At 42.3% G+C, this 25,273-nt stretch overlaps 1 protein-coding gene across 1 annotated transcript; it reads right to left on the reverse strand.

Moving 5' to 3' along the window:
- Nucleotides 1–10,262: 10,262 nt before the first annotated feature.
- Nucleotides 10,263–17,244, reverse strand: LOC105897211 (E3 ubiquitin-protein ligase TRIM47-like). Its single transcript, XM_042710335.1, has 6 exons — nucleotides 16,645–17,244; nucleotides 12,501–12,596; nucleotides 12,393–12,420; nucleotides 12,262–12,266; nucleotides 11,047–11,247; nucleotides 10,263–10,397 (listed from the first exon to the last, which is right to left on the reverse strand). Exons 1-6 carry the CDS (start codon nucleotides 17,233–17,235, stop codon nucleotides 10,263–10,265), a joined length of 1,056 nt encoding a protein of 351 aa, XP_042566269.1. The 5' UTR covers nucleotides 17,236–17,244.
- Nucleotides 17,245–25,273: the final 8,029 nt, after the last annotated feature.

A 25,273-nucleotide genomic window follows, 5' to 3' on the forward strand; every position in this document is an offset into this window, starting at 1 on the left:
GGTAGTGTGGAAATATAAACTAATTTAAATATACACAAATGTGCTCCCCAGCAGCCAAAAGACCCAATCGATGTCTATATAGAATTACTAAATTATTTTGTAATTAATTTTACCTCAACAAGCTTCATTTCAAGGGAAGACTGTGTTCAAAAAGGTATGCGTTAATTCTCTCTTTTACCCTGTAGGTTACAGGACATATATGTGTGTTTGATAGGGTTAATTTAAAAAATATATAAAACTAATCCATTTTGCTAATTCACATTCTTAGGTTTTAAGCGGTTGAGACCCTAAGAAACTTAAATCCTTTTTAATAAAATAAATTAAGTTCAGCCTAGAAATACTTCACGTCTTGGTAGTCTACTGTTCTGTTCTGAAATAATATGGCCACTTAATCAATATAAATACCCTGAAATATTTCATTATTACATGCAGCCTAAACAAAATGAAATGGTGTGTCTGATGTTTCATAATTGTTTTTTTTTTTTACCTTGTTCAGCCGTAGCCTTTTCCCATGATCCCCTCTGACTCCCCGTCTCCTTCTTCTAGTCTTTATCTTAGGCTATCAATCTTTCCTAGGGCAACTGTCTGAGCCTGAATTGTATTGTAGGGATTATGATTTACCAATATATTCCTTCTATTTTTTAGATGGAACAAAAGACAGGCAGAGCATCCCCCTATCAGAGATCAGTGACTGTGCACCTCAAATGCGTAGAGAAAGCATCTGGAGTCATAGCTATTGAATTCCAAATTGAGGACACAGTTACTGCGGTTTGGGCTTCCAGCTACGTGTGTGCGTTGCCCGAATTCGGTCTACACCGCCACCATCACAGAGACAATGACCGCTGAAGTTGATGTTGACTGGACATATTCATTCAGAAATATAGTGCTAAAGGGGCAGAGAGCTTACATAAATAGAAAGATTTATCGGTCATATCGGTGTGACTGTGCACCCTGATATAGAAGCTTGGGGGTGAGCCCCTTGTTATTTTGATTTTTGTTATCATTTGATCTTCTAATTGGGTCATTCCACGCCAAACGTGACAATTCAAGGAATTTTAAATTTTCAAATTGCTATAACTACAAAAGTATTTAAGCTAGCTCCTTCAGACTTTCTAGGCTTAAAATCTGATACCATAACTTGAATAATATGGATTTCCAAGGGTGTGGCTTGGGTGATCATAGTATTCGGGGTGCTTGAATTTGCTTGGAATTTTTACTCTACGCTCTGTTGCAGCATCTTTGAAGGCCTGTGGAAAGCTCAATGTTAAAGCTAGAGACTTGATATGATACACAGATTTTATACACAAACGCAGTTTAAGCTCTGTGTCATAAACGTACCTTTTGCTACCATTTGAATGTGCTTCCATAGGCCATTGAATGCTGGCCGTGTACAAAAATCCCATATTTTCAAAAAATATTTTGAGAAAACGAGGCAGAACACCATCACAATTTTTTTTATATGTTAAGAACAAATATCTAATCTTTCCCCAAAATTTTTTTTCATGTTGGTAAATGCTGTCATTTTTTTGCTATAGCATGCCAAAAATTGCACAAAATGGGTTTTCATCCATTTTCAAGCTTTAATATCTTCCAGCCCATTTATCACATGAGGACATTTTTTTTAATACAACATACGAAGCATACATAGGAAGGTCTGTGTATAATATCAAGTCTCCAGCTTTAACATTGAGCTTTCCACAGGCCTTCAAAGATGCTGCAACAAAGCGTAAAGTAAAATTTTCGCGCAAATTCCAGCACCCCGAATACTATGATATACCCAAGCCACACCCTTGGAAGCCCATACTATTCAAGTAATGGTATCATAATTTAAGCCTAGAAAGTTTGAAGGAGCTAGTTTAAATACTTTTCTAGTAATAGCAATTTGAAAATGGCTCTTCAGAAAACGCTGCTAAAAAAGCGTCTCAAGTACAGGCACCCCCTCCCCCCTAAAACATCTTTTTGTGACAAAACTATTGGGAGTAGAGAGCTAATATTTTGGACTATACCTATTAAGAAGTGTATGAACAACCTTGATTTTTTTCAGCCAAATCTGAGATGGTCGAGTGGGAGCCATTGTCCCGTTTGGCATGGAATGACCCAATTACTTTTTTAATTATATTGTATTGTTTCGTTTGTTCAACTTTAAATAATCTTTTACATTTAATTATAGTATTTTAAAGTTTAATAAAAAACAAAGAAAAAATGCCAATGTAAAATAAGGGCAGGCAAGCACAATATCTAACCCAGGACAGATGGCCATTACGTTGAGCAAGTCATCCACAGGGGCAGTGGTATAAACCACTTCACTGAGAGGAGCTTTCAGTATGTGGTAGACTACTGAGCACTCTTGGCACAACCACTGCTTTATGTCCGAAGATATCCCGACGGGTGTCAGCGCTGTGGTACCAGTTCAATGGTTCACTCAATGCCTTAGTGTCCATGTTCCAGTGTCTCCTTTTTGAAGACTACAGGCAGGATGGAGATTCTCCTCACCCCCATCCGGATGGAGCGGACACCCTCTCTTTCTATCAGGCCGTCCAAATGGGACAATAGGTCTGGGGACCTGTCGTCTCTCACCTGGGGTAAGCCTGACCTTTTTCCTCCTATACACCAAGACATCCTTCAGGATCCTTCCTTGCCTCCTACACGGAACTAATGTCAGAGAGAGGAGGGCACAGAAGGACAGATGCCATGGACTGAGTCAAAGACATCATTAAATGTCTGGAAGGGTGTGTCCCAAATTGTCCATTGTTGCTTGAATATGATTCTGCACACACTGACCCTGATTCTGGAGGAGCCATTCATTGTGTATCAACACAATCCCCAAAACAGGACAGGTATTCTGTTCACCTGTTACAATTAGGTTTCATATCCGTCCATGTTTTTGATATGTTACAGTCTGACGTTTTTGACTGCACAGATTGACAACAAGATTTACAATTTAAAAGATTTTAGTTTATGGCAAATAATACAAACAGTAATGAATAACTACATTTATCACAAAAGAGAGAAAATTATAGGGGAGAGAAGAGAATGTGTGAGCAGCTGGTTTAATTAGCCATAGCGAGCAGAAGCCTCATAAATGGGGAGAGAGGAGGGAGTGTTGGAGGTTCCCCCGCCCTGGCTTTGCTGTTATTTGTTACAGGATCTTGGCGGAGTGCCGCGAGTTGCAGAGGAGAGTTTGAAAGCAGAGGGCCGAGGAACACTGTCTTTGGCGAAAGTGGAGACGAGACGTGGGGATCCCTCGATAATCAGCTGACTGAAGGCTGACTCAGGATAACGTAAACCAGCTGTGACTACAGTGGAGCTGTCATGGACAGAAAGTTCCGGCTAGCGAGAAGTTCCGGATGACGCAACAGATGTTCCAATCAGCTGTTTATCAAAGAATCTTGGCGTCGTTGCTATGATGGTTGCTATGAGCTCGCGGTTGACATATAGGAGTCGCGAGAAGCTGTCATTTACCTCAGGAACACCTCAGGAACACACAAGCGGACAGCGACAGAGACAGCGACAGCATTACATTTCAATTACATTTCTTTATTACATTCTAATCTTCATTATCCTATTTGCCTACTTTGTGAAAATGGTATCGTTTGATAATATTTTATTTTATCTTGTAGGTAGCAAGGACAAGTACAAGCCAGGGACGGAAGAGTCCGCCAAAAGAGCTATTAGAAAAGCTGCAAAAGCCTACTGTGTCCAAGGTAGGCCAGCAATTAGCTGCTTGTGTCAGAAGTAATCGTTCGTCTTTAGTACTTGATTGTTAGCTTACATTTTTACATGAAATACCGACGTGGTTCTTAAAGGTTGTTATGAACAGAAAGGTTAATTGTTATTACTTCGGGAAGATCCAGAGCAGAGATGGTTAAAGCTAGCTGTCTTTGAACATTGTTAAGCACTACTTCAATTACTTTTAATATGCATTTGAACTGCTCGGCTAATAAGAAAACATCACAAAGTATATTTGTCCATGACAGAGCCGTAACCGGTGTGGACGTACACCTCCTTTTGCGCAACTGCCAGGGAGGAGAGAAGTGTGGAGCTTTCCTCCCTCAACGAGCTAAGTGGCCCTTCCTTGCCCTGTTAGTTTTAGATTAAGCAAGACTGTGCTTGAGTGTGCATGTTTCACAAGTGGTGAGCAGCAGGGCTCTCAAGTTTTGAAGACAGGCAAGAGTGACATATACCCCCCCCCCCCCCCCCCCCCCCCCCACCCCGGCCACGCACCGGCCCGCCCCCATTCCGCCCGCCCCTCCCCTGCCAGATGCCCACAGACCAGCCCCCCCCCCCCCCCAATTATTATTAGTGTTTTTTTGTTGTTAATAATTGATCAGACTTGCAGAAAAGATTTGACACATGGCACTGACAATTCAACCAATTACTAAGTATTTATTCAATTTGGGAGAGAGAGAGAGAATTATGACTTGTGTTGTTTATTGTAGGGGTTTGTTGCCTTTTTGGACTCTTATCATTTTTGGTGTTGGTTCCCATTATATATGCCATAGTCATAGAATTGGATGTATTATTTAGGAAAAATGATATTCATGAACATTGTAGTCAACCTTATGCATTTAAATGTACCTTGACCTCTTGCACAATCATCTCTGCAGTCACTGGCAAGTAAAAGTTTTTGACTGCGCTGGTTGACTTCAGTGCCTGCTGTTTGGCCAGATGCCCCTTACTGCCTATGTGCCTTGTCACATCCCGCACACCTGGATGGGCACAGGAGTTCTCTTGGTGGCAGATAGAGCACCAGTAATATGAGCGGGTGCTTCCTACAGTAATAAATGGCCATTTAGAGGTCCATTCACTATTAAAAGAGGTCTTGTAGGTGGCTGCTCCTGGGACTTTTCTCCCTTTTGTTCTAGCCATCTCCTCCACTGTTTCTTCCACCGTCTCCTCCTCTTCCACCTGCACCGTCTCCTCCTCCTCCACCTGTACTGTCTCTTCCTTCTCCACCTGTACTGTCTCTTCCTCTTCCACCATCTCCTCCTCTAATGTGTTTACGACCTTCTCTGGGCCTAATCTGGCCTTTTTAGGGGGCTTTCCTCTTTGGGCGAAGGACATGATGCTTATTTGTTTTTTACCTGACATCTTTGAAAGACAGATGCAATGATTAATGCATCCATGGCCAGGATATTTATAACATGCTAGTATGCCTAATGAGCTCGCGATTCACAACTTCACGTGAAGAAGCCTCGGAATCTGAATAGAATGTTCAAGCAAACACATTTACAAAAAATAATGCCCATAACATCATTGAATATTAAGGGCTGCCTAATATTCGTTCGAATTATAGGCTATATATATTTTTAATAGGCCTACTCGAATTTATTATAGCCTATTAACGAAGTTCGGAGTCAAAGCTATAGTGAAAAGGCAGGCTATAGCCTAAAACTGTGTTGGCTACAAACACTCATTAAAACCTGATGCTAATTATCTGGGAAATATTCTCTAACTGCAGTCAAGTTGTCATTGCTTGTGTCAAACCATTGTGAATTTGTTGTAACACTAAAACAGGAGACTACTTATCCTTTGTAGAAGACTGATGCTCGGAGCTCCAGTGGTTTCCTCAGGTGAGCGAAACTTTCGGAAGATAAGTCACGCGCAATTCCAGGATGCTTTATTTTCATTGGTTGCTGGATTAAATCTTACCCAGATACAACAGATACAAAAGATACGTTTTTTTCTGATTGGCTATTGTGTAGCCCATTTTTCTTTGATTGGCTGATAATTGGCACCTCACGGCAGAACTCCAGGGGATTCGGGGAGACGTGCTTGATTCCTCCATGGTGAGGGCAGCGCGGCCAGGTCATGTTTGCGTGCTGCGGCACATTAAATAGCCTAGAGTTTTTTTTCAGCGTGAGAAATACGATGTGTGGCGGGAGTACGTGATTAAAGACCGAAATGAGTGACTGTCACGCTCAATGCGTGACACCTGAGAGCCCTGTGAGCAGTGTATTGCGCAGAAAGGCAGTAGCCTGCTAATGACTGTATGTATGTTGGTTGTCTGTGTTATTCACTTCTGAAAACAATTTTGATGTGACCCAAAAAGTTTTGGTTGTTGATGGGTGTCTTTTTGTCTTTACAGCAGAGCTTGTTAGCCTTCGATCACTGCCTGAGCCCACGACCAGAGATGATTTACTGGCGTGTAAGTATATGATACACATATACAGTATATACTGCATGTACAAATACGTAAACACACATACAAAATACAAACACACATATACAAGAGGAGAACATGGTGCCCTGCTCTCTCTGGTAGTGCACATGATAATTAATTATAAACCATTATGTAATAATTTAAACCATTATGCCCCTAATCACCACTGGTCAATAAGTCATGTTTTATCCTCCCTCAGATGCTTGCAAGCTAACCCTGGATCCCAACACTGCTCATAATAACCTCACACTGTCTGAGGGAAACTAATGTGAAATTCATATCCTGACCATCCAGACAGATTTGATTCATATGGTCAGGTGCTGTGTAGAGAAGCTGTATCTAAACACTGCTACTGGGAGGTTGAGTGGTCAGGAAATGTTGACATTGCTGTATCATACAACGGGCTCACAAGGAAAGGAGGGGCTAAAGATTGTGGACTAGGATGCAATAACAAGTCTTGGAGTTTGAATTGCTCTTCTACACATTCATACATGAAAATAAACAAATGTCACTCCCTCATGAGCCCACCTCCACCTCTAGAATAGGAGTGTATGTTGATCACGAGACAGGAACTCTGTCTTTCTGTCACAGGTTCAGGTTTAGTTTTTCTTATCTTTATCCGGTACACTGCATTATTCACAGTTAGCTTATCAATATCCTTTGGCTGTGAAGCACCCCTTCCCAACATACAGACACGGATGCAGAAGTAGAGAAAATAAAATAATCTGTATTTAATACAATAGCTAATAAATATGTAGAAAAGGTGCAACGAGTAAAAGAGTCAAATTCATGTCTTAAGCACTCTCCTCCTACGTATGGCTGGCAGGCGTGCCGGTCCCTCACTGTCTCAGCTGAGCTTCACTAGGAAGTAAACATACACACGCACGCACACACACATCGTCAGGTAGGCAGCCACTTGTAGATGGCCTATAGGCCTACTGTGAATGTGGAGGCCTGGAAACTACAATAAGACAGAAAATTATCCAAATGCAATTTAACAAACATAAACTTTCCTCCAGGCCCTACTGGAGCATTTTGGCACAGACCAAGTCATCCAGTGTCCTGCATCATAAATATAGACACCGGAATTGGTGTGAAAATTAGGTACTGGTCATATTTTATTAAACAATTGAGGTGCAGGAGACTAAAGACATCCACTCTGACATGCTCCAGCTTGACAGAACTGCTGTAGAGACGACAAACTTTAGACAAAAGACCACGAGGTGAGTCAAAGATTTCTGGAGGTGTATTTCAAGGTACTCCTGCAGGGAGTCAATTCCAACATCAAGTAGAGGCAGGCAAAAGACTAAAGGGCATCACAGTGTTACAGGTTAAATACTAGTCAGTCATGGGAGGTTACAGTGGGGTCAAGGGTCAACATTGGGGATGTTTTTACAGGTCAAGGTTGGGCAGGGGGCGTGGGAGGGGAGGGGAGGTGACCTTCCTACGGAAGGTTCCGGAACACACACACAAAGGCAAGATGGTGGACAGATGATGTGTATCCCCCCACCTAGGGCAGGCAGGATGTCTGCTAGGGTGTCAAGAACAGACATTCATGAGGCCTACTTAGCATAGGCCATGGTTGTGGCTTCCCAAGGGTGTGCCCAGACTATCAATACACATGGCGCGCACACACACACACACACACACACACACACACACACACACACACACACAGGAGAACATACTTTCAATGCGATGGTAAGTATATAAATGAATGGTAATATCAATTTTCATCAAGCTCCAGTGTAGTCCACTCTAAATCTAGTCAGATCAGATCTAATGCAATGAAAAATGGCATTTATGTTAGGGGTTATACATTTGATATTTAAAATGAAATAACAATCACAATGTTCCTGCATGCGGCATTGTGTAAATAAACAGGGGTACGTTCGTCGTAGGATTGAAGCTAAGTTAATCAATTGGCCTTTTAGCCCGTTAAGATTAGCGAGCTGATTGAGAACAGCAAATATCGGTTCGTTAACGGCTGATCCGCATCCAAATCATGTGGTTAATTTCAACCAGGCTAAACTTACCGGGGCATTTGCGCGTGCACGTCCTACTTCAAAAGGCAGGAAAGGTCGATCACCAAAACAATGATTTGGTAACGGTATAATGGTTCTAAACTCAAAGAAAATTGCTCTTTTTTTCTCCGCTGGCGAGCAGGAGATGAACATGAACGCTTATGAAGAATACAAGACCATAATCATGGCAAAATTCAACACCGCCACCGCTGTGAGAGCAAGGTGTGTTGGGATGTTTATAGGGTGATATCTATGTATGACTAACTGATGGCAAGTGTCAACTAGTACAGAGGTTCTCTCTACCGGTTCAAAAGTACAAGGTTGCTAGTTCAAATCCCCTCACCTCCTTCCTCGATATAATTCTACATTTTCTTGTAAGTCGCTTTGAATAAAAGCGTCTGTTAAATGACTAAATGTATTAATAACAAATGCAATAAATTGAAGCAGTGAAAATAAATTGTCTGTATTTCTCTCTATTCTTATCATGAGTCCACCTTAATAATTTTCTACAATAATGATATGCTATGGTGTACTAATAACGCTCATATAATTATGAGTGCTTTGTTCTCCGCATCACCGACACTACAAAAATGTACCACTCGCAAAAAAGCGCAAGACAGTCAATGTTCGACTGTGGTGTTTGCAATTAATGACTCGAGAAGGTCTTGTAAATGAATGATTCCTTGTCGGCTGAATCGGTAGCGCTCATACAAGAATAATTGATCTTGGCGATTGCAAAGAACTCTCTCCCTCCGCTAATCTTATTAACTATCCAATATCAGTCCTTGGTCAATGGGATCCCTCCTTTTTCCGGGGGTGTGGCAAGCTCATCCAGCTACACTTAATTTAGCCTGCCCTGGAGCAGGTTAGTGCTAATCGATATGTAACTATGGTGATTTATCAAAAGTTGCTTCCACGAACCAAAAAGAGGGGCGTTTTTTATCTTAACCTGAAAAATAGCTCGCTAAACCGCTTAGCGAGCTACGACGAATACCCCCCAGGTGTTGCCTTTGTTACCTTCTTCTCTATTATGTTTACCTCATTACCAAAGAGCACAGAATAGGAAACTGACGTTTTGACTGACAGGTAGAGGTGTCTCAACAGTGACCTCAGGGTTTCTGCAGGTTTCAACGAGTTAAATTTAAGACTTTTTAAGACCTTTTTATGACCATGATGAATGCAATTTAAGACCTATTTCACGTCCTTACGGGCAAACAAAGTATGAAGGATATGAAGTAAAATCAATAGTCCCAAAATTACTTGCAAAGTTAATGAATTTATTCACATTAAACTGAACATGACTACACACATAAATGCGTGTACGCAAGAGTAACGTATACGTGTGTACACAAGAAATAGGCCACATTAGCACCCAAGTCTGGGCATACACCATCACCACTCAGACTCAGAGACAGTGGGACTGTAGACTTACCCGTACGTCGTCATTACCCCACAAGAGAACGACGACCCCCTGGCAGATTGAATATGTAGTCTAGAGACTAACCTCTAACAGTGGGGCAGAATACACCCCAGGGTTAAATCTGGGAATTGAGGCAGTCTACCCTCTTTCCATAGTTCAGGAAATGTTATTTTGTTAATTTGTTAAATGTTATTATGTAACATTGTTAAAGTAAAAAGGACTGTTATATTAAAAAGAAAAGCAAGTTTCTTTAAGGTTTAAGACTGTTAGAAACGAATAATCAATACAGCGAATATTACTTTTACTTATGGGGATTTAAAAGTAAAGGGGGAGGAATGTTGTGTATTGATTTTGAATTAAGTTTGTTCCCTCGGGGCATCCGTAATACCCCACTGTTAACCTGCATATAATGCTGGGTATTTTTGTCCTATGAAACATACAGTAAAGAATGCACGTGATTTCTATCACGGTCTCATGTCCGATCATTACTTTGTTGTATAGCACACTCTATACAGATACAACAGTCTCTCAATGAAATCTGCCAATCCAAATCGCGTAATGTAAGACGTCTTGTCCTTTCCCAACTTGAAGGTTTTTAGCGATGTCAGAATCAGGGATCATGGTTTGAAACAGCTCACCTATGTCATCATTGCTTTTATAGGACTGATGTTTTGCTACCGTGTGTAAAGTCCAGAGCACCTCTGCTTTTAATGTTGGCGTAGATGACGCTGTCCGGAGGTCGCTTACCGGAGTTGTAGGCGTCAAAGTTGATAGAGCAGACTGGGTCGCACTGGGGCCGGGTGATGCTCCCAATGAACCAGAACAAAATTGGGTGATTGCAGGTGTTTGCTGCTGGCTTTTTAGAGTGGCGTTATGTTTTTCTGACCTTCCATACGACTCTGCTTTCATACCCAAAGAAGCTGATTTCAGCGTTTTCTTGCACAAAGTGCAGGGGGCTTCAAATGGGTTATTTTCGACAGGCTTCAACCAAGCACTAAATGCACTGTTCTCGAGACCGATCTCGTTGAACTTGCACTTACCCATATTCGAAGCAACGTTAACAAACAATTTTAAGCCACCATGTTATCCCACAACGCACATCGCAACACACTACCTTAGCGTGCTCCGTCAAATCCTGACCGGGCTGAAGTTTGCCGTGTTTTTATTGTTTCCATGTGGTTTTCGTTTTGTTGTGGAGTGATCCCCAAAACAACTTTAAAACTTTATAAAAGTCACATATAATCCAATACATTTTTATGACCAGTCAAAATCGTAATTAAGACTTTTTATTACATTTTAAGGCCTAAAATTCGGATTATCTGATTTGAGACTTTTTATGACTTTTTAAGGACCCGCGGAAACCCTGGACCTTTTACAGAACTGCATATATGAACTAATATCTTCTGTGATAATGCATCATATCTGAATAGTGACAATACCTGAAGGAAACAAATGGGGTTGTCAGTGTGTGAAATCTGCTCCAGCGCAGCATCTCTCTTCTTCAGCTCAGCAATCTCCTGCTCCAGCTTCTTCATGAGTTCTTCTGCTCGACTCACTTCAGCCCTCTCCTGATCTCTGATCAGTTCTGACACCTCAGAGCGTCTTCTCTCAATGGAGCGGATCATTTCAGTAAAGATCCTCTCATTGGGCCTCATTCTCGAACGCAGTTAAGAAGAATTTAAGAGGAATTTAGGAGGAATTTCTTCTGAATTGGATTTAGGAAAACATTTGGCATTCATGAAAGTTCTCTCATCTGGGATTTGTTCTGAACTTCAGAAGACTTTCCGAACTCGAAATAGCAGTCGTAACTCGGCCAGAGTTTTCTCAAATGCGATCCCTTAAAAAAGGAATCGCATTTAAGAAAACTCTCCGTGTTAAAAGTGTTAATGAATTTGTGAGAACTCGTTGGTGATTGCGTTCACATCAACTCTACAGACATCCTCGGATTAAAGTAATTATAATAATAATAATTACGAGAATATTTGTATCATTAACAATTACGTTTCACATGTATAGTCATGATTCTACGAGGCACCGTGATGTCATAAAATAAATAAAAGGACTGCGCTCGTCTAGTGAGCGTCGTTTGGCACTGCCGTCTGTGCAAGTACGGCAATCCAGAATTTTCGACTAGTGCTTAACTTGCACTTACAGCAGTTACATTCCTGCACTTCGTTTTTATTTTCTATTTCGTTTTTCTATTTCTTATGTAAAGTAGTATTTATTGTTACACTAGGTCTCTATTGCTCGTAGCTTGACTGTTCTCTCCCTTGTACGTCGCTTTGGACAAAGGCGTCTGCTAAATGACTAAATGTAAATGTACACGAACACTGCAAATGTAAGTGAATAAATAAATAAGCACTAAACTCAATCGCGTAAAAATAGCCATAGTGGAATATAATGGACACATCTATCCTGCAACAGTACCTCCACCTCTACACCGGTTCTGCGTTTACTTGTGCTCGCTTTCCGCTTTGACATGACTCGCTTACGAGTTGCTTTCGCGTGGACTCGGTAGATTCCGACAGCACATGTCACTACGGTTGCGTGCCCTTATAAGGTGCTGGCGGGGCGTGTATGTATGCAAATCCAGGTGCACGAGAACGCGCTTTCAATTTAAGAAAACTCTTCCGGGGGAGCACAGCTCAGAACACTTCTGCTGTGTAGGAACACATGTTCAAGCGTTCATGAATTTGGTGGAGGTCTTTTTCTTACGTTGCTTTTCCGAAGCCCGTAAGAAACATTTCAGAAGAAACTTCAGAAAATGTTCGAGAATGAGGCCCACTGTCTTCCACTGCTGCCTGTGCAGAGCTCTGTTTGGACACAAGACAAGACAGGAGACATGAATTGCTACATATGTCTCTTGTTATTTCCTCTGGTTGATACAACTCACCTGAAGAGTTTTCACAGCCTGTCTCAGGTCCTGCAGTTCAGTCTCTTTTTCCTGGATGATCCGTTTGGATTTTCTCTGAGTATCAGCCAACGATTTCTGTGAACAGATGGAGCTATTAGAGTTGGGTATTTAATGTATTGAAATATTAAACAATATCATTGTTTGGAAGATTTTCACTTTCCCTGCTTCCCTCACAGACTCACTTCCACGCCCCTTTCCCAGCCTGTTCATTTCCCCATTCTGTTTCACTCAGCTTCAATTAGCCCTGATCACTTGCCTCACCAACACCCCATTTGCCCATCTCAAGCCAGCCACCCTAAACTCCAAAACTCCTTTTCATGGTCCTTCGAGCCAGAGCCCTTATGACCAATGGAGTCCAGTCATTCACTGCCTTCGCTACTTCGACCTGAGCGCCCACGCCGGCAAACCCAGCTTCCTGCTCGCTATGATGAGTTTGTCCTGCAGTATCGCCAAAGGCCTTAAGCGCCTGCAGGAGCGCAGGAGCAACAGCCCCTCTACTCTGCAGACATCTTTGGTACTGATCCTCATTATGAACCCCAACCCCAGCGGGAAGATGAGAAAGAGCCAGAGGATGCAGAACTGCCCGAAGAGAACAGAAGTCCACCTTCTTCACCTTTCCCTTCTGAGGGAGCCCCAGCCCCCCCCCCCCCCCATGACCCTCGGGCAGCTCCAGTTCCTGACCCTCAAACTGCGCTCCTACAACAGTTATTAGAAGAAGTAAGTAATCAGGGCAGATTAATCCAGCAGTGCATGATTAGAGTTAGTACCAACTCCTCGCCTTCTCGCTCATGGCCATCCCCCTGCCTTGATACCCATGGCCCCTAATAGCAGCATCCTCTCAGGCCCCTCACACTGCAGCGCCACCTCAGGCTACCACAAGTAGTCATAGGCCCTCTCCTCACCCACTTCAGCAGCGGCTTCCTTCCCCTCCTCCTGTAAGCCGGGCTCCCCCTGTCCAGCCCTTAGTTCAGTCCTGGCATACCTCAAATCTTCCTGCCCATAGTCAGTTCCCTGCCATAAGACAAGTCCCAGCCCCACATAACTCTCTGCACTCAGTCCATACACTGCCTCATCAAGCCTCGCCTAGTGCCATGACCCAGTCTGCCCAGCCTGTGTATCAGCCCCTCAATGCACAACACCACCACCTGACTTATGCTGCTCATTCAAACCATCTAGCCCCCCCTGTGGCCCGACTGCAGTTCTACAGATGGGTAGAAGGTCCCTCATTCCCTGATCTCACCAGAGAGGATGAAAGCCAGTATATGATGCTGAATATAGCCCTATCCAACCTGTTGGACCCGGGTGAGTCTGAGCAGTATAAATACCATATCTTACTGGATCACTTAAAGGTAGATCAAACAAAGCGACTTGCACTGGCTTATGTTGATGCCCCAGACCCCTACACTCAAGCTAGTAGAGCCCTAAATGAGCGTTATGGCCAACCCAGACAGCTTGCTCTTAGAGAGCTTCGAGCCATCATGGACATGCCCACTATCCGAGCAGGTGATGGTAGAGCCCTAGATCAGTTTTCACTTAGAGCGCATCCTTGAGAAACTTCCCAGTGAGCAGTTTTGCCAGTTTAAAAGAAAGTATGGATCAGAGCCAGTCAGGTTCCCTTTCCTATAACCTCCTAAACTTCTCCAACTGGCTGCAAAGAGAAGCCCGCTGTCAGCCAAGAAGGGAGAGAGTCCCTCAGCCGATCCAACCAAGGCCACCACCACTACATCCTCACTCATACAGAGGTACAGCCTCCATGGTTCCAGGAACTCCTATCAAGCACCCTCCTCCAAAGCTCAAACTGCCCCACCTAAGGCCAGTCAGCCTCCCCCTAATACCTCATCTAAACACTGTCCAGTCTTTGCGTATTGTAAATCCACTGAAGCATCATGTCAGTAAATGCGATCTATTCCTCCAGCTCCCCAATGAGCAGAGAGCAAGCTGGATCAGAGAGCAGAACCGCTGCTGGCGATGTGCACGAGACCACTTTGCAACCCAATGTGACCTGAAGGGGCGCTGTAACCAATGCAATGGGAAACATTTGCAGTTCCTATGCGACATCAACCAGCGGTCAGCTCAGAACCTTTACCTAGACCACTCCAGTGACTGCAATAAAGTGCTGCTGAAGGTAGTGGAATGCCATACTGGATGATGGGTCAGAAAGGACAGTTCTCTTGCACCCTGCAGCCCAGCTAGTGGGCGAGCCAGAGAGCCTCAGACTGCGGACTGCGAGACAGGATGTCCAGACTCTTTACGGCGCCACTGTGTCTTTCAAACTCATCCCAAAGGCCCATCCAGGGAAATCCTTTGCAATCAGCAATGCCTTCACTGCTGACAAGCTAGCTCTGTCTGAACATTCTCACCCAGTGAAATCCCTCCAGCGGCGCTATCCTCATCTAAGACAGCTCCCCCTTAAACGCCTCGACAAAGTAAGCCCCCTGCTGCTCATGGGAGCAGATCACACTCACCTTATCACTCCAACACAGCCTGTGAAGTCAGGCCCCCCTGGAGCTCCTGTAGCAATCAAGACCCAGCTTGGCTGGACACTGCAGGGACCAGCAAGAGACATAGCCACATCCCCCTCAACCAGGGTCCACTATATCTCCTTCAAATGCCCGCCGGATGACGTCCATCGCAATGTGCCGAAACTGTGGCAACTGGATGCAATGCCTCAGAGGAGCATGACCGCAGTTGTGCGCTCTAAGCAGGACCAACAGGCACTCCACCAGCTCGAGACCCAAGCCATCAGAGTCCCCGTTGATGCTATTCTTCGCTATGCCACACCTCTCCTCCGAGCAGACCCATGGGCCCACCTAAATGCCCCTAAGGAAGCAGTGATTTACCGCCTTCGCAGTTGTGAGAGACGACTACTTCAAAATACTCAACAGGCGGAGACCTATAACAGTGAGATCCAGAAATAAGTTAATGCTGGGTATGAATTGAGTTTGATTGCTCCTTTTCCTATCAGAATCAATGCCTGAATTCCCAACTGCTTCCTGGGCCAACCCTGGGGCCTTCCCTGCTTGGAGTTTTACTTCACTTCAGGCGGCACAGGATTGCCATCAGCGGAGATGTGAAATCAATGTTCCACCAAGTGTGCCTCCTGCCCCAAGACAAACCCTTTCTTCGCTTCCTCTGGCGTGACCTGGATTGCAGATCCCCTCCAACTGTGTATGAGTGGCAGGTTCTCCCATTTGGCACCACCTCCAGCCCCTGCTGTGCGATCTACACTCTCCAAAGAATTGCCAAGGATACACATGCCGAGGAACGCATTACTTATTCCATACACAATTGTTTCTATGTGGACAACTGCCTCCAAAGTCTCCCCACAACAGAGGAAGCCAAGGACCTCCTTCACAGCCTTCACACAATCCTCTCCTCTGGTGGCTTTGAGATTAGACAGTGGGCTAGTAATGACCCCAAGGTCATCTGTGACCTACCCCCAGAAGCCAGGTCAGACCAGAGCTCTGGCTGTCTAATCATCCCTCTCTTGACCCCATGGAGTCTACACTGGACCTCCACTGGAACTGCCTCTCAGACACCCTGAAATACAAGCATAGACCAATTAAAGCCACTACCCCCACAATGAGTCACATCTATAGAGTTATTGCGAGCCAATACGACCCCCTTGGCTATATCCTTGCCTACACAACAAGAGCCAAGATCATTGTCCAGCACTTCTTGGGTAAGACACTGAGAACTCGAATGCTGCTGCATGTGCTCCTCCTGTGTGCATTATCTGAGCCATAAACCACACACACAACTTCCTATCACACACACCCTCAATATACACACACATGCTTGTATACACAGACACATCCATACAGTCCTATTCATAACCTCACTGGAAACTGTGAATCCTGACTGGACAATTGTGTTCTCACCGACATCCCCATTTGGTCTCAAGCCAGCCACCCTTAACTCAAAAACTCCTTTTAATCATGTATTAGTACGGATAAAGTTACTTTTATGATTAAAAAAAGTTAGAACTCAAAGTCATCAACATAGACTTTGACTATTTTCATTTAACCATAACCCTGAACCCTAAAGATGCTGCTGTATCAAATGTGGGATTGAAATCAAGAAATGAGCCTGAGGAATAAAAACTGAGAATAAAAAAACTCACCTGTTTCTCAGTTCTCTCTGCTGCAGCTGAAACTGTATCATGTCCTTTATGTTCATCCATGACACACAGCATACAAATGCACCTCTCATCAGTGCGACAGAAGACCTCTAGTAGTTTATCATGATGAAAGCAGATCAGATCTTCTAGTTTACCAGCAGCTTCAATCACTTTGTGTTTCTTCCCTGGGTTAAGATCATTATGAACTCTGAAGTGAGTTTCACAGTAAGAGGACAGACACATCAGACAGGGCTTGACTGCCTTTCGTTTTCTCCCAATGCAGACGTCACACTCCACATCTCCAGGTCCAGCATAGAGTGGGGATGGCGAAACAGAATTTAATCCTGTCTTTTTTAACTTCTCTACCATATCAGCCAATATGGTATTTTTCCCGAGAACTGGCCTTGGTGTGAAGGTCTGTCTGCACTGTGGGCAACTGTGGACTCCCTTCAGATCTTCCTGATCCCAGCAGCTTGTGATACAATCCATACAGAAACTGTGTCCACAAGGAATTGCCACAGGATCCTTCAGTAGATCAAGACAGATTGGACAGCTAAACTGGTCCGGAGAAACTGACACACTAGCCTCCGCCATGTTGCTGAACCACAGAGACCCTCACAGACTGAACAGGAAGCAGCATTTACTTTCGTTTATCATGAAGCAAGAATATTCAGGGCAGTGGGAGTGGCTTCCTAGGACATGTGGCTTCAGATACATATGGGGGTGGTTCTAGGAAAACAAAAAAGGTTGGTTTGAAAGAGTAGAAGGGAAATATATTCATGTTTTTGTTTGACAATGCATGATTCTACTTTCTCATTTCAAACATGATTTGCTATACACTACAAATCTCCACACTCGTGTAAGCATACCCGATTAACATTATTAAATATGTTTCATGTTTGGTGTAGAATATTTATTTTAAAGATCCATAAAACATCACCGTATCTCTTCATTGTGAGGAGCTTTAAGTATAACAACATGAACATTATAAGGTATAAGAACATTATTTTGCTGAACACCAATGACAAGTTGCCTCCCTCTCTTTTCCATAGATGGAACTGTGATTGATGGAGCCCAAACACAAACACAACCACACAAGGTTTTATATTTGATTTGCATTAATGTACAGTTCTTGTATTGTACCTACAGTATATATAGCAAATGCATGTTTAAACTGAACTAGTACTAGTCAGCTAAGCTTGAGCTAAGATGAGCTTGATTACATAGTTTTTGTCCACATACATCAATAATTTAGCAGAAAAGTAATTTATTCATTTGAAATTATTTTGAATTATTATTGTCATCATTATTATTATTATACCGATAATTATCATACTGACTGATTAGATGTGAGTCATATGACACTCTCTGTCAACTGAACTACCCAGTAGCAGAACCCAATCTGCACTTTTGTCCCAGAAAATGTGCAGTTAGAGAATTGTCATATGTATAAGCGCAACAGACATGTCTCATATACAGATTATTCACATCTATTGAACAGGCATGGCGGCGGAGTTGCTGTGTAAAAAGCCATGATCAAGCCCACCACATGCAATACAGACAGGGTGTGACTGATCTGGAATTCCTGATATTAAACGTTGTGGCCCCAGTTCAGGTACTAAATGCAGTGATCTACACATCATCAGATTACAACACAAATCTATTTTTGCCAAATCTGTCAGGTATTGGACTCATTACATGTTATTGCTGATTGTGCAGTTATTGTCTGTGGGGATTTTAATGAGGACCTACTGGCCTATGGAAGGAAACCTAGAAACCCAATCTAGTGTTTTCATCCATCTCATTACCCCGTCCACCACAGAGAGGAATACATTGTTGGACAATATCTTCATTTCTGATCTGCAACACTGTGCAGATTCAGGTGTTCTCCAAACATATTACAGTTATCACAATCCTGTGTTTTGTATTCTAACTTAATTTACTCAATCCATCTCAGTTCTATTTACACTGCTGTAACCCATAAAACCACCATCACACAACAAATGTAATGATGTCAGCAGAAAGGAGTTTCATTCCATCAATGTACAGATCATCTGCGATGCACATTTGGCCCTGACGGTGCCCGGGGGCCTGGAGGACTGCATGACTCCCTTAGCCAACCTGAGGATCCAACAGGAGCAGACTTATAACCAGGGTTGGGAGGATTACTTTAAAAATGTATTCCGTTACTATTACTGATTATTACCTGTTATGTAATCAGTAATGTAACTTGATTACTTTCCGTTACTTTTGGATTTCCTCAATGCCAAATGTGCAAATGAAGACAACAGAAAAGAGACATTAATAGCCTTATCCACTGTATATTGGTGCTTTTCTCCATTTTGATGTCTGTGATGGATATAAATGCTGAAAAACATTGGTCCAACCTTGAAGACAAAGACATGTACTGCTAGAGTCATAAACTGCACAACTCAATACATTTCATGAAGTGGTTGTGCTATCCACAAACCCCTCCTAAAAGGGCACACACCAGTTTTTTCAGAAGACATACTTTCTACATTTGTGCAATAGTAGTGCTATATAATTAACATCTGGTGTGTCTGGCGTCCCACTTATTACTGAGGAAATTAACTTAGTATGTGTAACCGGGTCATATTTTGAGGTTGTTGTATGTTATCTAAGTGGTAATGGAACATGTCTCCTTTAAATGCCAGAAAACTACATTGCATCATGTTGTAGTTCCTGGGTTGGTATGTGGTGAATTCTGGGTATTAAGACTGGAGCGAGAACGCAGTGCATCAGAGAAGGTGGCTGGCGTGAGGGATATTTGGTGATACTTGGTTAATATTGCTGACATATAGCCATACTGGTATCCTGGGAGCACACGTGTGTGGAGGATAGAGATGTGTGCGTGTTAGGAACATTATCACCACTACCGTTTTGTATTGCTGAACCTTACTTTTATTTATTTTCTTATACGGCTAGTTGAGCTACAGAGTTGGGATAGGCTTAGCTTGTGTACATGTTAGTTTATCATATAAGATTTCTATTTGATGTCATTTTATTTTTGTACTTTTCTATACAAATCTTTTGTTTCTATATCTATCAGATAAAGAACCATTACTCTTAATTTTGTTGGACTTTGTGTGTTTTATTCCCTGCCAACATATGCTACAAATATCAAAATGTACTATATTGTCATAGCTATGTGTTTGACAACAAACTGAACTCTATACTTAATATGTAAAGCTCTTTTTATGTGCCACTGTATTGATTGGAATGTCAGGATTTCCTTTTTGGGCCCAAATGCAGCATTTCACCGAGTTATTGTACTAGTGAATCTACACATCATTTGCATAGAAGAAAGTATGAACCATAGAAAATAAAAATAAACCGGTCATCCCCCACTTTTCTTACCCGTAGTTGAACACTCTCTCACTGTCAACAGTTTTTTCAAACAAATACCTTGCATAATTTTACACTTTTTGCCCAATCCCCTTTGCAATATAGCGTGGGAACTGTTGGGCGGAAATGTGAACTAGTTCAGTTTGTTGCCCTGAAGGAAAATGGGCATGAGGGCCGTGTGATTGTGGTTTGATGTGTGCATATACGTGTATGTCACGCCATCGCTGAACTCTGCTCCTGCCACGCTTCCTTCGACTTTAACTCGCACACCTCCGTCTCATTCACAATCACCGGAGTACTAATCACGCACATTTGTCACCTCTTTACTTAAACCATTCACTCCTTGTCTGACCTGGCATCATCATACAGGGCCGTCCCTAGCGCATTTGGCGCCCTAGGCAAGCTTCACTCCTTAACAGTTCTACAGTACTGCACCTTTAGGAACAAGGAACGTCACACGTCACTGGCTAGCTAGCGTTAGTTAACTAGCAAGATTACATACAATCCATTCGCTAAAGTTGACAGTACAATACTTGGATTTTTACCAGTATTCCTCACTTGTTACTAGCTATTGGCTTTATCTGTGCGCCCCTGGTGTCATTTATGACTGGCTGGCCTTCAATGTCTTTTTTGTATAATGTATAATAAATAGACATATTATTTTTTATATACTCTGTAAAATCTTTAAAGAACTATGCAGGGATTAATGTATTCCGGCACCGTGCCGGATTTCCGGCGTGCGGCGTTTGGCTGCGAAAAAAAATCTTATATTAAAAAAATTTAAAAAACACGTCTCGATATTATCACCATCACTTTCGAATTCATGAGTTCGTCTGCCAATGAAATGAAAGGAGCACAACTCTCCTGCTCTCAAAATAACAGTATTAGCCAATCAGAAGTAGATTGGGGCGGGTCTTGGGAAAATGTGCTTCAGACTTTTCTCTATCGCTCTGCCTAGCGTAGCTGCCCGAGACATCACACCAAAGGAGAGTAGGATGGAAAGTAAGTTCATGAAAATAAATGGCGCTGGGCATGGATAGAAGATATGGGAAGGGAAGGACAGTAAGCCTTTTGGTAGCTGGTGTAAGAAGTTAAGAGAAGCAGGTGCTTGTTTCTGTACTTTGTGCTCGAGAAAGCTAATATATGCAACTAGCTCTCCAACACACAACGCCTTTACCGGGAGCAACATCCTCAGCTGATGTACCGGCATCAATAACTGACCGTGTGTGTGACGTGTGTTTCACTAAACTGTCAATATCCAATCAGCATGCCGCTATTTTAACACACACACGGCATAATACCAGAGTTTAAAAGACGTATTTCGGAAAAGCTAAAAAAAAAAACGGCATGTTTTCCTTAAATGTCGACGAAGCCACCAACAAGTACATGGACAAAGTCCTGTTTTGTATTTATTTCCCAACATTAGTTACCAGTTCTTGTAACATTTTAATGTTTTGTTTGTTATTTATTTTATTGATATATTTTCTGTTAATTTCCTAGTATTTAATTTACGATTATTTCTTTTGATCAAAGTAATTATGGAAATGCAATATAAAACTACATTATTATCCACAGTTCACTGTTTTAACAGTTTAAAAAGTAAATCGCTGTCCTTTTTCATATATCCTCAATTAAATGGTTACAAATCAAATCTTCTTCCACTGACATACCCTTATAACATGTCACCTTGTGATTGTAGGTCATCTTGTAACCTTTCAAGGACAAAGCTTAGCAGCTAAACTTGATATCAAAAGAAATCGTAAATGCTACATGTGTTATTACCATATTGTAGTGAGGTGGAGTACTATTGCTGACCTTTCTTGGGATTGCAGTTTCAAAAGTCTCACCATAATCTGCAATCATTCATTTCTAAATGTTTGTTTGTTTGTTTTTTTGACCCTGCGAATGTGTCCATGCCACGGGACGATCCCCCCCCCCCCCCACCCCACCCCACCCCACCCACAAAAAAAAGTTCAGGCTCAGGATTTTTTTTTGCTTCAACCCCTGACTATGTGAAAGGGAGTAGGAAGGCTTTCAATGATAAGGTACATCTTTTCTTCTTAACTCCACTAAAGTGCCCGGGGCAATTCTGGCATTCATGAAAGTTTTCTTTTCTGGGATTCATTCTTGGCTAAGAATAGGATTTAAGGATTTACCTTTCTCCTTGGCACGTTTCTCTTCTTCCTTTCTTTTCTTTTTGAATCGCGCCCCGGATGGCTTTTGCCTCTTCATAGTTTCTTTCGTCGACGCTGCTAGCATGTTCTGACAACACCAAGGAGGTACGTACCCCTTTCTCTTTCGATTTGTGGCTCATTTTTCCCTTGTGTCGATATTTTCAGCCAGGGAAAGCATTTTTTTAACTCAAGGTCATCATATGGAATTGTAGTTTTGTCTGTTGTTTTCTCGTGACGTGTTGTAAAGTGCGCATGTGGATGATCGTATAATGTCCTGCATTTTAAAATCCATATGTGATCCTGTTAATAATCCCAATTTCTGCTAAAAGTATCTGTAATCTAATTACGTAATTTTTTTTGTAACTGTAACGGAATACAGTTACACTTTTTTTGTATCCTAATTACATAACGCCGTTCCATGTATTCTGTTACTCCCCAAGCCTGGTTATAACCAGGCCCATGCACACTCTATATCCACTGTTGAGTGTGCAGTAGGCCTGCTGAAAGGTTGATGGCTTTGCCCATCTAGCACGGGGTGAACACTGCAGTATTGGCCTGGAAAGTCGTGGCTTGCCATGTGCTCCACAGCCTGGTCAGAGCCCCCATGCCTGACAAAGATCCTTTACCACCTCCTAATGCTGGGGCCATTCAGACGAGCGCTGGGGCCATACAGATGAGCGCTGGGGCCAAACCAACACTATCCCATGCAGAGATCTTAGGGAAGTCTGCCTATTAGCCAAGGTTTGAAAAATAAGAGAAAAGCATTTATTTAGCAGTATGGTCACAAAATATTAGTATTAGTATTAAAATATTAGTTAACAGTCTAAGGTTTACTAAACATTTGGATTGCACAGGAAGCTTGTTTTACTTGTTGTTTTTTTTCCATTGATACATTGGAAATATTTGAAGTTGGTCTTTTATATTACTTTGGTCGCGTCCTCGTGCAGGTTTTGTAGAACTGCGTCAGTCAGCACCCTTGGCTCCCGACGCACCGAAGAGGGTTCGGACGGCTCCTGGTCCTCCTGAGTGACCACGGACTGGACAAAGTTGGGTACTTTAAGAAAATATATTTAGAAATTTGGTTTTCTCTAAATAACAATTATTTCATGGTTGGTCTGCCATTTCAAATTATTTTATCTTACGCATCGAAATTAAGGTTTGCAAACACAGTGGTTTGTTTCTTTGGCCGACAATATAAATTGTTAGGCTTTCAGTAGTGAAGGACCCACTAGCAGACAACACAGCTCAAGGTTCAGAGTTATTTTTAATACATTTCTCAGGCAACAATCCAAAGGCAAAACAGTCTCGTAGTCAACAGGCAGGCAAAAGGTAAAAAATCCAAAAGTCCAAGGCAGAAATATCCAAAACACAGAATCCAAACAGGGTCAGGTCAAAAATCAGGCAAATGTCAAGATCACAGGCAGACAGAGTATGGTAGACTCACCTAATCGCTGGAAAGACACAGGTAATAAACTGGCACGATCTGGCAGAGACTGAAAATACCCACAAACCAATGGCAACAAACAGAAATCAGGTGTGCTCACAAAATTGCGGGAAATCAAACAAAGACAGGGTGGAGTCAGAGACACATGTCATTTCAAAACAAAAACAGAAGGCACATGACACCCCCACCTGATCAAAATGCAAACAAAAGCACATGTTGCCGGAAAAACAAGAACTCAAACAGCAGAATCACTAACAATTGATGTTTGATGGTCCAGCTTGTTCTGTGGGTACAGTGTCACTGTCTCCATGTTCAGTGATATCAGAGAGACCTTTATCACCAATGATGCTGGCAATGTGTGTGTCCAAAGGTGAGAGGAGGTCTGCTGTGCTCTGTCCTTCTCCAGTTGCACAAATGTCTTGGTTATGTGCAGTTTTTTGCCTTTCAAGATGTTCTCAATGCCATCACTACTGGTTACTGGTATGTATTAAAGAACAAACTGCTGGTAATGTGAGTAATTCGGTTATAATAACCATCAGTCAAATGAATATTCTCATCGGCACATCTTCAAGGAATGCTCCAATGAGAGTGCTTATGGATGCTGATGTAAGTGAAGATCACCCTCTGGTGGTCAAAAGGCCAAACCAGCCTAATGTGTGACTGGTCTTTACAGTCTGGCTGCACTGAGTTTATAACAGATATAAACAGACAAATCATATATAATTTATAAAAAAACAAATCTCTCAAATACAGCGAGGTAGGTTTAGATCTATTGCTCTTCAAAACTAATAAGGTAAGTATACAAGACAATAATATGTTTTCACTTATTCAACAGAAAACAATGCCTTTTTTTACCATAAACTTGAACCTGTATGCGTGTGCGTGTGTGTGCTGACTTGTTCCTGAAGCTGAGTGTTTATAGCTCATCCTTGGCTACAGCAGTTAACATGATTTTCTAACGGTACAATGACTACTAAACTCAAAGAAAGAGCCTCTTTTTTTCTCCGCTGGCGAGCAGGAGATGATCATGAACGCTTATGAAGAATACAAGACCATAATCATGGCAAAATCCAACACAGCTGCAAGAGAAAGACAAGAAGCTGTGTATGGGACGATATTTATGTATGTATATGTTATGACAAGTACAACAGTGGTACAGGGGGTAAAGGAGTTGTCAAGAGAAGTTGTTTAGTAATCGCAAGGTTGCTAGTTCAATTCCCTTCATCTCCCTACCCAGTATACTTTTACATTTCTTTGTAAGTCGCTTTGAGTAAAAGCGTCTGCTAAATGACTAAATGTAAATGTATTAATAAGAAATTCAATAAATTGAAGCAGTGAAAAGAAATTGTGTGTATTTCTCTCTATTCTTATCATGAGTCCACCTTAATCATTTTCTACAATAATGATATGCTATGGTGTACTAATAACACTGTCATATATTTATGAGTGCTTTGTTCTCCGCATCGCTGACACTACAAAAATGTACCACTCGCAAAAAAGCAAAGTGGCAGTGAATATTGTCAGTAATGTCAACACTTCTCACAGTGTTAAATGGAAGTTCACACACACAGCAATTGCAATCAGCTGAAGCCAGTTGGTTAATTAGGATTCAGTCAGAGGAGCTGTGCCTATAAAAGACCAGCTTGGT

This window comes from Clupea harengus, chromosome 17, assembly GCF_900700415.2.
Source record: "Clupea harengus chromosome 17, Ch_v2.0.2, whole genome shotgun sequence".
Classification (NCBI taxonomy): Eukaryota; Metazoa; Chordata; class Actinopteri; order Clupeiformes; family Clupeidae; genus Clupea; species Clupea harengus.